The sequence below is a fragment of the Mustela nivalis genome (genome assembly GCF_964662115.1).
Source record: "Mustela nivalis genome assembly, chromosome: 3".
Lineage (NCBI taxonomy): Eukaryota > Metazoa > Chordata > Mammalia > Carnivora > Mustelidae > Mustela > Mustela nivalis.
Window position 1 is genome coordinate 51,502,034 of NC_139022.1, and position 15,195 is coordinate 51,517,228.

At 43.7% G+C, this 15,195-nt stretch overlaps 1 protein-coding gene across 2 annotated transcripts in view; it reads left to right on the plus strand.

Annotated features, from left to right (window-relative positions):
• Window positions 1-15,195, plus strand: part of LOC309861454 (alpha-aminoadipic semialdehyde dehydrogenase) — a 46,110-nt gene that overhangs the window by 12,284 nt on the left and 18,631 nt on the right. For both annotated transcript variants that reach the window (XM_082724369.1, XM_082724368.1), the window contains exons 6-9: window positions 2,349-2,481; window positions 4,799-4,843; window positions 9,817-9,894; window positions 12,720-12,817. In XM_082724369.1, coding sequence (XP_082580495.1) covers window positions 2,349-2,481; window positions 4,799-4,843; window positions 9,817-9,894; window positions 12,720-12,817 — 354 coding nt within the window. The remainder of the gene's footprint in view (window positions 1-2,348; window positions 2,482-4,798; window positions 4,844-9,816; window positions 9,895-12,719; window positions 12,818-15,195) is intronic.

Consider the following 15,195-nt stretch of genomic DNA (forward strand, 5'->3'; position numbering starts at 1 on the left):
ATTTGAGAGAGAAAGAGAGCATAAGTGGGGAGGAGGGAGGGAGCGAGAGGGGAAGCAGGCTCCCCAATGAGCAGGAAACCCCATGTGGGGTTCCATCCCAGGACCCTGGGATCATGACCTGAGCCAAAAGCAGATGTCCAGCTGACTAAGCCACCCAGGTGCCCCATTACTGATAATTTCCAATAGGCTTTTCGAGTTAAAAAGTAAATTGTCAGTTTGGAGAAGCATATGTATGCAAACAAGGAATTTCTTTGATATATACTTACTGAGATGTCTACCTCACCAATTAAAATATTTTTCAGTTGTAGGCACTTTTTTTTTTTTTTTAAAGATTTTATTTATTTATTTGTCAGAGCACAAGCAGAGGCAGAAAGAGAAGCAGACTCCCTGTTGAGCGAGGAGCCCGATGTGGGACTTGAACCCAGGACCATGATCATGATCTGAGCCAAAGGCAGAGGCTTAATGACTGAGCTACCCAGGCGCCCCTGTAGGCACATTTTTTAGAAAAGTAGGTTATTAGTCTGTCTATGTAGAGGCTTTTGGGCGACTTTGATTTCATTAATGTAGTAAATATTTACTGAGTGTGCACCAGGTACCAGGTGAACTGATAGTGATACTTGATCAAGTCAGGCATTATTATCCTTGTCCTGAAGGGATTGATTGATTGAGCAAGTGAGTGTGCATAGTAGTGAGGCATGGGTAGGGGGACAGGGAGTGAGAGAATCTTAAGCAGATTCCATGCCCAGCACAGAGCCCCACACAGGGCTCGATCTTATGACCCCGAGGGCTTGACCTGAGCTGAAATCAAGTCAGAGCCTTAAGCAACTGAGTCACCCAGGCACCCTGTCCTGAAAGAATTTAAAGCTTAAAGATACCTGACATTTTAGAGTGGGAGGGAAGTGGGAGACAAGTAATGGGATAATTGTAAAAGTACATGGTGGGTACTGTGATGGGGTGCAGGGGAGGGTGGTGACCCTGAGCCAGCCTTGTGAGGCAATCAGGAAACGCCCCTAGGAGAGACAGTAATCCAAGATCAGGCCTCAAGGCTGAGAGGGGTGGAGTGCTGGGCCAGGGGTGCTCTGACCTTGGGAAGAAGTCTGCTAGTTAACATGAGAGGACCTGGCTTATTTGGGTAGCTGCCTTGCTTCGGTGTAGCTTGAGGGCACTGTGTGAGGGGAGAGACCTGTCCTGGTCAGGAGCTTGGACTTTGTCCTGAGGGCAGCTGAGTAGCCATCCAGACACCACAGGCTTGTAAGCAGAGGACAGAGGGCATCAGGGCTGCGCTAGCCTTCCTGGGGAGGATGACAGCGAGGGGAGGGGCCAGGAAGAGGCTGTGTCAGTACATCATTTCCAGGGGAATTGAGCTCAACTAAAGGAGGGCCAGGGAGGGAGGATAGCCACTGCTGGGTTCCATGTTCTGCAGTGAATTTGTCCAGAAAGATGGACAGCTGGGAGCCCCACCTTCCTAGTTGGTCTGTGGTTTTAACTCAGTTTGTGACCTTTCTTGCTTCAGTTCTCTGCTCTGGCTTCCTTTGATTAAAATATGCTGCTTGGGGCGCCTGGGTGACTCATCTGGTGAGCGACTGCCTTGGGCTCAGGTCATGATCTCCGGGTCCTAGGACTGAGCCCAGCGTCAGGCTCCTTGCTCAGTGGGAAGCCTGCTTCTCCCTCTTCTTTCCCTTTGCTTGTGTTCCTGCTCTAGCTCTCTCTCTCTGTTAAATGAATAAATAAAATCTTTTAAAAAAAAAAATACCCCCTTTGAGAGACTGTGGGTGACAGTATATTTAAAATTTGTATATAGAATACATATATTTCTTTGTATTTATCATTTATCATGATAATGATACTGAGTTCATTTCTCATGAACTCAGACTTTTGCACTTCATTCATTTACCATACGTGTGATTCTTAGAGCTGTTCTTTTTTTCATTTAAATGAGCCACCTTTTCTCTCTTGGAAGAGGTCAGCGGAGGACTTGACAGACAATGTAAAGAACAGGAATCTCGGCTCTGGGGTCATGCTCTTGGCATTCACATCCCCCAGGGCAACTCTCATCACCTCTTGGCGTTTTCTTTGTCTTTCAGAGGGTGCTGATGCTGCCTGCTCCATACAGAGCTCCTATAAGATCAGAGGCACAAGATCAGTACCCTTTATAACCTAGTGTAGTAACAACAGCTTTATTGTATGCTAATTAATGTACCTGTGTAAAGTGAGCCACTGTAAGGCACCCGGAGTCCACCCTGGGTCTGGTGCACCTTCTTTCTCATAATGAATGATTTCAGATTCTTAGTACCATCAAATGCATTAAGATACTAGCTTAAGTGTTCTGCCCCATCCCGTGTCCTCAGGACCTGGCCACGCCCTCATTGAACAGTGGAATCCTGTAGGCCTGGTTGGGATCATCACTGCATTCAACTTCCCTGTGGCAGTATATGGCTGGAACAACGCCATCGCAATGATCTGTGGGAATGTCTGCCTTTGGTAAGACCTCACTTTCTTAAGTGGTAGTAAGATGATAAAAGTAGCTGTTTTCAGGTACTGCCTTATAAGGACCTATTTAGAAACTGTCCCTGCTCCCCTTCCCCCAGGGGATTTACTTGGAGACAAGTCCCTGAAACCAGCTTCAGGTAACAAAGCCCAGATACAAAGGTGGGTCAGGCCAGGTGGAGACATCCGGATCAGTGGTGGTGGTGGTGGGGGGGGTGCATACTGTCTCCCTGGTTACCAAGGAGTATGGGCCCTGCCTTTTGGGTGCCAATCCCAAGCAAGGTGTAATAGGCTGATTCAAATATCTACTAGGGTAAATTGTAACTCAATTGGTCACCTAGCATCATTGTGGAGTTTTCGGTGTATGTTACAATCTCATTGGCCACCTGTGCGTGGCCAGGCCCAACTGCATGGCCTTTGCAGAGAAGGGTCACCCTCTCTTGTTTGCCCTCTCTTGTAAGAGGTGCGGCCCCGAACCTTCTGTTAGGTTCTTGATGCTTGGCGTGAAATAAAGCTTTGCTTGACCTTCGCTTTGTATCAGTCTCACTCCTTTAATCGTGGGCATAACATTATTGGGGCATAACAGCCTGAAGGATTTTAAATGTATTGAAATGTTTTCTAATATCCTACTCTTTAATGGACATACAAGTCACACCTGCTAATTGTATGGTGCTGATTTTTTTATTACTGCGAATTTTGCCATTGGTAACAATACTTTTTTTGCTTTACTTTTTTGGCAAATGGCTTGTCCCCACTCTGGCTTCCAGCTCTTTCCACCCCAAGTGGATATACTGTAAGAGTTAGTTACAGGCTCTACAGGTTTATGGGCTCAGTCCTCCTCAAGGCTTAGATGTAAGCCACAAGTGTCCCAGATCACCCAGGACATCTGCAGTTCTGGCCAGTCTTGTATAAATTAGGAGGTACCCGTGAATCCTCAGTTGCAGTAATTTACTAGAATGACCCACAGAGCTCAAGAAAATGCTCTATTTAATGATGATTACAGTTTGATTTTAAAAGTCTCGTCCTCTACCGACTGAGCTAGCCAGACACTTGATTAAAGTTTGATTTTAAAGGATACACCTACGGTAAGGTGTAGAAAGGTCCCAGATGCAGAGCTTCTGTGCCTCCTCCCAGTTGAGCTGGGGCACGGCACCCTACCTACCAAGGAGCTACACTGATCTTTGGTATCTGCAGTTTCTCTTGCGGGTTCCTTACGAAGGCACAGTTGATTAAATCGTTGGACATGTGTTTGGACTTTCTCAGCCCTCCTCCCATCCCCATAGATGGAGTTCTGGAGGGCTGATAGTTCGATCACGGCCTTGGATTTTATGGTGACCAGTGACCAGCCCCCATCACATCCCTGTCTAGCACTGCCCCCTCCCTAAATCACCTTGTTAACATAACTCCCTGTTAGCATAACATATACCCTGGGGATTATTCCAGAGGATTCTGTTAATGCTTTCAGAAACTGGGAAGAAAGACCCGGATGTAGCCTTTATACCACCCTCTAAGAACAAAACTAAGTTAAAAAGTTGGAGAAAAAAAGAACTTGGGAAGAATCACAACCTTCCTTGTGAAATTTTGACTTTTTTTCTCCCCTTTCCATAAAAATTTCATAGTGAATTCCCAAGTGATTCTTCGGTCCTTCGCCAGTGTTCCCATTGATACATTAACTTTTACAACTTTATAAAATATGTGATAGTAGAAGTTAGTTGAGAAATGCCTATTTGCAGATGGCAAAACACTTTCCTGTTTTGAGCTTCCATGGTGAGATCAGGAAAGCCAAGAGAGTTGTCTTAGCCTGCTTGGCATTTGTCTCACTAGTTACGTACTTAACTGTAATGTTGTGTTCAGGTGATTATATTCACAGACCGTCTACAAAAGCCAGGCATCGCTGGGAGATTAATGATTTGACACCATCTTGCCAAAGAGACCCACGCTTTCTGGTGTTTCAGTCCATAAAGACTAGTTGTATGGTTTTTCTCAGCTCTGCGTGCCTTCTGGGGAACTTCTGAAGTTCATGTTGATAGAATTCCATTTCCATAATTGACAAAGGTTAATATAACAGTTCCTGTGTTCAGTGCAGCGGGCAGGTTTAGAATTGCCATTTTATGTTTCTTGAAGTTTTATAGTCCCTTGGGTCCCCGAGACACAAAGCTGAAGAAGGACAGGTTTTTATTTCAGTTATCAGGTTCTGTGGTCTGATTGGGACAGAATTTGTCACACAGACTTTTGGTTCTGCTTGACAGTAAAAGGTATTATGATTTCCACCAAATTCAGTTACATTTTTCTTTTTTTTAACCCTCTCAAGGAAAGGAGCTCCAACAACTTCGCTCATTAGTGTAGCTGTCACAAAGTAAGTATGTGTGGGTTGCTTTTTCCTGAGTGTTGCATTATCTCAAAGGGTGGCACTGATTCATATTTATTTATTTATTCAAAATTTTAAAGAATTTATTTATTTATTTGACAGACAGAGATCACAAGTAGGCAGAGAGGCGGGGGTGGGGGAGCAGGCTCCCTGCTGAGCAGAGAGCTGGAAGCGGGATTCGATCCCAGGACCCCAAGATCACAACCAGAGCTGAAGGCAGAGACCTTAACCCACTGAGCCACCCAGGCGCCCAGTTGGCACTGATTTTTAATTCAATGGAAGAGTCACATTTACTTAAGCAGTAAATTTATATAACATCTTTCTCCTTTGATTGTAATAACATTTTGATAATCATTTTACAGTATATGGAGCTCTTTCATAGCTCTTTGGAAACATGCCAAATATTGATTAACATACTGAAACTGAGCTCTTAACAAACCTTATGTCACTTGGGAAATACAAACAAATCCAGTGGGAAGGAAGTCGTGCAATTTAGGAGCAGTATTTAGTAACTGCTGAACATGTTCATGGTTTTTGGTTTCTACCCAGCTAATACTTTATTGCTTTTGTTTAATAAGTGATCAGCAAAACAGAAATGGTAATACTGTTCTACTGATACTTAGAGTGTCTAAAATGTATTTCATCTTTGGATTACAGATTTTTTTATTCATTTTTGAGAAATTGACAATTCTGGTTAGGTCATAAAATTAGTGTTACTAATCTGTCATTGTGGAATTTGGAGACTGTATAGAAGAGGATGCCTTCCCATGTAGAGTGGTAGTTGTTGACTGTCTCTGATGTTCCATTGGTTGCATGGTCTGCCTTCTCTGATAGAAGAATTGCTCGGAGAAAGCATGTGGAGTCTCTGTGGAAGAGGGTCCTTAATGTGAAAAGTTCACTTAGGGACAGTAGTTTAGGAATTGAAACATGGGCGGAAAAAGAGAATAGTGTGTGTATTAGTATTTACTTGAAAGAAATGTGTGGTGATATTGAGGAAGCTTTATCCTCCAAGGCAAAGTAATTAAATTGAGTAGTTAAATAGTTATTGGCTTACCATAATTAAAATTTGATTATAATTATACTTAAATTATAATTAAGTATTATAGACAATGATAATCTGCAAAACGCACAAGACAGAACATATCTATAAAAATGATGAGGTTCCCAGGCAGTTTTTTTGGTTTTTGGGTTTTTTTGGTTTGGATTTTGTTGTTGGGTTTTTTGTTTTGTTTTCTTTGTTAAAATTTGGTTTTCTTAAAGCGCAGTGATAGGACCTACGGACAGAAAGAGCTGCCTCCCAGGGAGTTTAAAAAAAAAAAAACCCCAAGACAGTTCTCTCAACATAGTGAACCAGACTTGCCAGTTGTTATTAAGCAGCTGGTTTAAAATACCTATTTTGACAGTAGTTTCAAATGTTCTAGGTGATTGCTGTTTTGAGCTTATTTATGTATTTGCTCTAAACAGACTGAAGGATTTGAAATGTTCATAGGGGAACATGGCCTGTTCTTGACATAATTGAGGAGATTACCTGTTTTTGTCACAGAATACAGTAAGTAAAATGATGCTAGGTTTTGTTGGTATTCACCAAGGGTGCCGTAATGTTCTTATAAATTGAGTAGTTCTTATAAATTGAGCTAAACGTTCAGATTTGTATATGACGACAAGACCACGCGTTGCCCGTTTCTCTTCAGAAGGATGTTGGAAAGGTCCTAGTTTGCCGGGAGGATAACATCCAGTATTTCTTTTCATTCTGTGTCTCTGTAGCAGCTCATGCAGGAGTAGGGAGATGAGAGTTGATTTGGACAGATTTGGGGCGGGGGGCCCTGGTATAAAAGCCTCCTGACCCTCAGGATCCAAAATGTCTTGGAACAGTTCCTTAGGCAGAGCTCTTAGCTACCCACAAGGGACATGAAAATCCAAGAGTCCCTATGCTCAGGGACGAACAAAACGCGTGAGGTTCGCATTTCCAGGTTTCAGCGTTGACCAGCTCAGGGGTCATTTCTCGCATAAGTCATGATGTGTCTCTGTAGACTTGTTGATACTCCAACATTTATCAGGCAACCAGGGCGGGAGAATGAGAGAGTTAATCCAGTGTCAGGGGCTCATGCAGTACAGGAAAGGGTTTGGTGAGCTCCTAGGCACAAACCAGAATCCCCTCCCTTGAAGAATAGTCTGTCTCCTTGTGCAGATGGTAGATACACCCTCAGTCCCTGGAAGAAATTGTACAACCTGATGCCCGGTCACAGACATGACAGCTACACCTGTGATCCTTGATGGACAGGAAAAAAGAAAACCGATAAAAAGGACATATTGGGGGACAACTGGAGAATATAACAACAGTATGTTTTTCATGGAAGTAGGTATAGAATTTGGACTTTCTTTTTTTTAAAGGCTTTATTTATTTACTTGACAGAGATCACACGTAGGCAAGAGAGGCAGATAGAGAAAGTAGGGGGACACAGGGTCCCCACTGAGCAGAGTCCGATGTGGGGCTCGATCCCAGGACCCGGAGATCATAACCTGAGTGGAAGGCAGAGGCTTAATCCACTGAGCCACCCAGGCGCCCCTGGACATTTTTTTTTTTTTTTTTTAATTTAAGAAGTGGCTAGAAGGTTAGGGTAATGGATGAAAAGAGCCTTGGCTGTCTTTGGGCCCGAGGGTCCTAGGATGCTCAGTGAATGAAAGAACTCCGCATCAGAGAAACCAGGATCACTGGAGCCCTTTTTTATATATATCCCATTGTGGCACTGAACTGTATTTATGATCTTAACTTGAATAATGTTAAGTAGTAGGATAATGTTTTAGAAAACGCTCTCTTGGCCTGCAGTGCTCTAAGGTGGAGGGTGCTGATGCTTCTGGACTCAAGGATTTGGTGTGACACCAGTGGACACTAGTCTCGAATTTGCTTAGATTCTGCTGGCAGGTCCAGCTCCCTCTGCCCTGTCTTCTTAGCAGAACTAAGTTTGGGGCCTCTTCCCCATTTCATCCTTGATACTTCCCTGGCTGGTGTCTCTTCGCAGAGATGGGTTGAACTTCTCATTTGCTGGTGGGAACTACCTTTCCTTTTCTTCATTTTTCTAGGTTATAGTCCTTACTCCTTTCTATTCCTTTCCTTCATTTTAATGGACCTGGGGCAAGAGACCAAACAAATGCCTTCCGACCAGTGTGTCATCTTGAACCCAGCCATATGTTCATAGTTGGGCAGAAAATCTTTGAAAACAGGGCACATCAGTGGCTCAGTTGGTTAAGCATCTGCCTTTGGCTCATATCTCAGGGTCCTGGGATCAAGTCCCACATCGTGCTCCCTGCTCAGTGGGGAGTCTGCTTGTCCCTCTCCGTGTGCCTGCTGCCTCCCCTACTTCGAGCACTCTCTCTCTGTCAAATAAGTAAAATCTTTATTATTTATTTACTTATTTATTTGGGGAAATAAACTCTAAAAAAGAAAGAAAAAAAATCTTCGAAAACAATGAACACTTGAACTACCTGGCCAGTGTTTTGTATCTTTTTTTGTTGTATTTTTCTTCTCTTTCTTTCTTTTTTTTTTTTTTTCTTTAAAGATTTTATTTATTTGAGAGAGAGAGATCACAAGTAGGTAGAGAGGGGGAAGCAGGCTACCTGCTGAGCAGAGGGCCCGATGTGGGTCTCAGTCCCAGGACCCTGAGATCATGGCCCGAGCCCAGGGCAGAGGCTTAACTCACTGAGCCACCCAGGCACCCTCTTTTTTCTTTCTTTTAAGAGGGAGGGAGAGAGGTCAGGGCGGAGGGAGTAACAGAGAGGGAGAGGGACAATCTTAATGCCGGGATGAATCTGCTGACCCTGGGATGATAACCCAAGCTGAAGTCAACTCAAGACATTTGGGGGACCTGGATGGCTCAGTCGGTTAGGCATTTGCCTTGGGCTCAGGTCATGATCTCAGGGTCCTGGGATTGAGCCTCCAGTTGGGCTCACTGCTCATTGAGGAACCTGCTTCTTCCTCTGCCTCTGCCCCTCACCTGGCTGGTGCGCTCACTTGCTTGCGCTCTCTTTCTCTCTCTAAAATAAAGATTTCTTTTTCTTAATTTATTTATTTGACAGAGATCTCAAGTAGGCAGAGAGGCAGGCAGAGAGGGGGGAAAGCAGGCTCCTCGCTGAGCAGAGAGCCCATTGTGGCGCTTGATCCCAGGACCCCAGGATCATGACCCGAGCTGAAGGCAGAAGCTTAACCCACTGAGCCACCCAGGTGCCCCTAAAATAATCTTTTAAAAAAAGAAACCTAACAGCCTGAGCCACCCAGGTGCTCCATGTATTTTTCTTCTTAAGATTTTAGGGGAAAATAAGTCGTGCTTTTAAGGTGTTAGAAATCCTTGTGTCTGATATGTCCGGTGAAATCCAGGCCTGTGTGTTTGGGACTCGGGCTAAGGGGTTAAAAGAGTTCAAACGGGAAAGTCAGGTGGTGCAAAATTATTCTAGTTTTAAAAAAACTATTAGAGGGGTGCCTGGGTGACTCAGTGGGTTAAAGCCTCTGCTTTTGGCTCAGGTCATGGTCCCAGGGTCCTGGGATTGAGCCCCGCATGGGCTCTCTGCTCGGCAGGGAGCCTGCTTCCTCCTCTTTGTCTGTCTGACTCTCTGCCTACTTGTGATCTCTGTCTGTCAAATAAATAAATAAATAAAATAAAAAAACTATTAGAAACTAAGTTGTTGGGGTGCCTGGATGGCTCAGTGGGTTAAACTTCTGCCTTTGGCTTAGGACATGATCTCAGGGTCCTGGGATCGAGCCCCACATCTGGCTCTCTGCTCAGCAGGGAGCCTGCTTCCCCCCTACCCTGCCTGCCTGTCTACTTTTGATCTCTGTCAAATAGATAAATAAAATCGTAAAAAGAGAAAGAAAGAAAGAAAGAAAGAAAGAAAGAAAGAAAGAAAGAAAGAAAGAAAGAAAGAAGCTAAATTGTTCCCTTTCTCCGTAATTGTTTTTCCATTTCTAGAATAATAGCCAAGGTTCTGGAGGATAATCAGCTGCCTGGTGCGATCTGTTCCTTGACCTGCGGTGGAGCGGACATCGGGTAAGTCATTGGGCGCAGAGCAGCTTTTTGTTGAAGGGCTTCAGGTTCATTGGTTAGAATCTTCTTTATTAGAGTAATGAAACCCAGGACAGCTGAGGAGGAGGGAGGGGTTTTGGGGTATCATTGTTATCTCGTATGTCATTGGGCTTTGCCTTTGTTAGGACATAGCCTTTGTTGGAGGATGAATAAGATTATCTTTTTAATTGCCCAGAGCTAGTTTTGTGAGGTGTTTATAGTCTAAAATAAGAAACTCCTGGGGTACCTGGGTGATTCAGTCTGTTAAGCATCTGCCTTCCATTCGGGGTGGTGACCCCAGAGTCCTGGGATGGAGCCCCATGTTGGGCTTCTTGGTCAGCAGAGAGCCTGCTTCTCCCTCTGCCTCTGTCTGCCACTCCCCCTGCTTGTGCTCTCTTTCTCTTGCTAGTTCTCTCTCTGTGTCAAATAGAGTCTTTAAAATAAAAAAATAAAAAAAAGAAAAAGAAAAACTCCTGTAACATTGAGGAGTCTATGGCTTTCTGCCAGTTAGTTCATAGAGGTGCTTACTTAGAAAAACCAAAGCTGTGGAATTGGATTCTGGTGTATCCCTCAGCTGAGAACCTGTCCTGTTGTCTAGGTTCTTCAGCTGACCAATAAAAGGGACCTCTGGGAATGTAGCCTCTTTTAAAAAATGTATTCTTTTTAGAAAATTGCTGTATAATTCACATACTATAGAATCCGCTCTTTAAAAAGGTACAGTTGAGGGGTTTTTAGAAGATTCACATTGTTGTGCAACCATTACCGTTCTGGTCTTTTAAAACATTTTCATTAGACCAAAAAGGAATCTCATTCTCATTAGCAGTCACTTGGCATCCCCTCTACTCCCCCACAACCACTCCTCTACTCTGTCTCTGTACGTGTGCCTTTTGGGAACCTTTCATGTAAGTGGAATACTACAACATGCAGGCTTTGTGGTTTCTTTAACTCAGCATCCTATCAGAGCCTTTTCCTAAGCCGGGAGCTGTAATTGCCCTGATCCGTGATGAAAGCTGAAGTTACTACTGCTGGCTTAGATATTGATTAGGTGTGTTTTCCCCAGAGGTCCCTGGGAGTCGGGCCTTATAGCCCGCACTGGCTTGGGTGAAATGTTGGTCTCCCTCCTTCACTTACCGTACTGCTCCACTTGCCCATTTCAGAAAGGAATAATACATTCGTCTTTTGATGAGAATGAGAGAATAGCAGGAAATACAACTTCCACATGTAGAGTACCTAGTGAAATATTATAACATTACAACATTTGTGCTCTTTGAGCATCCATCCTTCATATTGGTCTTGGACTGGCTCAGAGGGGGGAGTGTTTACAGGCATGCATTAAGTAACAGCTACTTGTGCATTAGGTAACGGTACTTAGAGTATCAGTGCTAAGGTTTGCTGAACCTGGGGACATCTCGGTGTGTAATCCCATCAAGCAGTTCTAGCCTTACAGTTTATCTCTTGCGCTGGTTGATCTGCTAGTTTGCTACCAAGCCCTTTGGAGCCCTGAACCAAGAGCCAAGAGATTTGCATCTGTGGTGTCTGGTCTATATTTCTTAGAGATAACTGGAAATCCTAGCACAGTCTTCATTAAGTGAGCTTCCATGAGAGATATTTAGGATGTTTCCCTGTAGTCTTCAGACTTTTAATTCTTTTTTTTCCTTAAGATTTTATTTATTTGACAGCACAAGCAAGGTTAGCACCTGGCAGAGGGAGAGGAAAATTCTCTGCTGAGCAGAGCTGGACATAGGGCTCTATCCCAAGACCCTGGGATCATGACCCTAGCATCTTCCAAAGACAGGTGCTTAACCAGCTAAGCTACCCAGGTGTCCCTCAGACTTTTAATTTTTTTTTTTTAAGATTTTATTTATTTATTTGAGAGAAAGAAAACATGAAAGGGGAGAGGTCGGAGGGAGAAATAGACTTCCTGCCGAGCAGGGAGCCGGACATGGGACTCGATTCAGGGACTCCAGGATCATGACCTGAGCTGAAGGCAATTGTCCAACCAACTGAGCCACCTAGGTGCCCCCCTCCTTTGTTTTTTAAAGATTTTATATATTTGACAGACAGAGATCACAAGTAGGCAGAGAGGCAGGCAGAGAGAGAGGAGGAAGCAGGCTCCCTGCCGAGCAGAGAGCCCGATTGCGGGGCTCGATCCCAGGAGCCTGGGATCATGACCTGAGCTGAATGCAGAGGCTTCAACCCACTGAGCCACCTAGGCGCCCCAGAATTTTAATTCTTAAAAGAATTAATAGTTTAGGAGTCTGCCACGTAATTGGGATGCTCATAGAGGAAATGCTAAGGTTACAATGTATATCATCCTTTTTTAAAAAAAATATTTGAGAGAGAGAGCACTCAAGAGTGAGTGGGAGGAGGGACAGAGGGAGAGAGAATCCTGAAGCAGGCATCCTGCTCAGTGTGGAGCCCAATGTGGGACTCTGAGATCATGACCTGAGCTGAATCCCAGGACTCTTGAGATCATGACCTGAGCTGAAACCAAGAGTTGGCCGTTTAACGAACTGAGCCACTCAGGTGCCCCAGGACTTTGATCCTTAACAATGTCCTCAAGGTGATTTTCGTTTATTGAGAGCTCCCAAATCAGATTAGCCTGTTGGACTGTATGGTTTTGCTTGTGAAAATCTAGTTCATTTTCATGAAGACCTTCCTTTGCACTCTTGGGATAGACTGACGTGTATCTTTGACTGAGAGCCATTCTGTGGTGAGGAAGCATGTCAGTGCTCTGGATTGGTGCGAGGAGTTGGTGCCGTTCGTTGCTGGACTTCTGTGCCTGGGTGACCTTGTTTGTTCCCTTGCAGCACAGCAATGGCCAAAGATGAGCGGGTGAACCTGCTGTCCTTCACCGGGAGCACACAGGTGGGAAAACAGGTGGCCCTTATGGTGCAGGAGAGGTTTGGTAAGTGTTGATTTTCTCTGAGCAGTGTGATGGATAGGGAATCTCAAAGTTGGGTTTTTTCCTTGGATTGTTTCTATGGGGACACCAGCCATGTTTATTTGACTGTCCAAGTAAAAGAGAAGGGATACAGATACCAATGGGGAGATGGCACATTTAAGAACGTAATTTGGAAAAGCGTGTTGTTTTCCCCCTAAATGACCAGAGCGAAATCCTGTCAAATACATTTCTTGATTTCTGTCAGAAGTGTTTGGCAAACTAAAAACAGAAAAGTCATACTTTATATAAATATAGGGATTGACAGGACATGAGTGAATTTAGGAATGGAAATCTTAAGTCTGTTCTCCTTTACATTTTACGTATATACAACTGACGAGTTGTATACAGAGTGTTCTGTGCTCCACTGGACGGCTTCTTAGAGTTACGTTTTCAAGAATAATAATGACTTTCAATTTTTGGTGGTTTTGCTGAATTTTGACAAACCCTAGCCTAAAATGAGGCTTGACTACTAAATCTGCCAGTTGTTTCTCTATAAAGGCATTGCTTTTACTTATTTTCCCCATCCTGAAGGCGTGACTTTTTTTTTTTTTTTTTTTAAAGTAGGCTCCCCTCCCAGCATGGAGCCCAGTGCAGGGCTTAAACTCAAGACCCTAAGATCAAGAGTCAGATACTTAACTGTCAGAGCCCCTCAGGCACCCCAGGGTGTTGCTTTTAAACAGGAGACTTACAAACCATTAGGGCTAATAAGTAAGGTTAGGTTGCAGGATACAAGATCACTATACAGAAATCACTTGTATTCCTATACCTCAACAGTGAACAATCTGAAAATGGAATTCTGAAGACAATTCCATTCACAGTAGTGTCAAAAAGAACAAAATACTTTTTTTGAAAAAAATTTTATTTACTTGTTTGAGAGAAAGAGCACAAGCAAGGGGCAGGAACAGAGGGAGAAGCAGATTCTCCACTGAGTAGGGAGCCCAACTCGAGGCTTGATCCCAGGACCCCGAGATCAGGACCTGAGCCTACAGTAAATGCTTAACTGACTGAGCCACCCAGGCACCCCTAAAACAATTAAATACTTAATAGTAAATTAAACGGGGGCACCTGGCTGGCTCAGTGGGTAGAGTGTGCAACTCTTCATCTCTGGGTTGTGAGGTGGAGCCCCATATTGGCGTGGAGGTCTCTTAAAAATAAAATCTTCAAAAAAAAAAATAATAGAAGGAGTTGAAGTCTTTCACACAAAATACTACAGAATACCATTGAAAGAAAGTAAAGAAGATCTAAGTAAATGTAAAGATGTCCCATTTTCAGTTTTTGGAAAAGTTGATATTGTTATAGCCTAAGAGCAATACTGCCCAAGTAGTCTACAGAGATTGTGGTCCCTTTCATAATGTTACGTGGCTTCTTTGCAGAAATTGACAGGCTGATCGCTAAATTTAGATGAACTGTGGAGGACCGCAAGCAGCTCAGTCTTGAAAAAGAACAAATTTCGAGGACCCATACTCCTGATAACACAACTTCATACAAAAATATAGTAATCAAGATGATGTACTGGCCTAAGGATAGATGTCAGGATCAGTGTAATAACAGTGAGAGTCCTGAAATAAACCCTTACAGTTAGGTCATTTGATATTTTTTTTAATATGTTTTTAAAATTTATTTTTTGTTTATTTTCAGCATAACAGTATTCATTATTTTTGCACCACACCCAGTGCCCCATAACAGTATTCATTATTTTTGCACCACACCCAGTGCCCCATGCAATCCGTGCCCTCTATAATACCCACCTCCTGGTTCCCCAACCTCCCACCCCCCAGTCATTTGATTTTTGACGAGGGTGCCAAGACATTTCAATGGAGAAGGAGTAGTCTTTTCAACAAAGGGCAAAGGGTGTTGGGACAACTAGATATCCATGTACGTGGTAAGAAATTAGACCCCCAGCTTCATCTTGTACACAAAAAATAAATGTTCTGGTGACGTGAATATAAGAGCTGGAACCGTCAAACTTAGAGAAGAAAACATAGGAATGGGTTTGTTTTTTTTTTTTTTTAAAGATTTTATTTATTTAAATAGAGAGAGGGGGAGGTGGAGAGAGCGAGCACAGGCAGACAGAATGGCAGGCAGAGGCAGAGGGAGAAGCAGGCTCCCTGACGAGCAAGGAGCCCAATGTGGGACTCGATCCCAGGACGCTGGGATCAGGACCTGAGCCGAAGGCAGCTGCCCAACCAACTGAGCCACCCAGGTGTCCCAGGAATGGGTTTTTGTGACTGTGGATGAGGCAGTGCTTTCTTCGACATGACACCTAGAGCAGAAACAATAAAGATTAAGAAGACTTCATCAAAAATAAAACATCTGTGCTTCCAAAGAAACTTAAAAGTAGA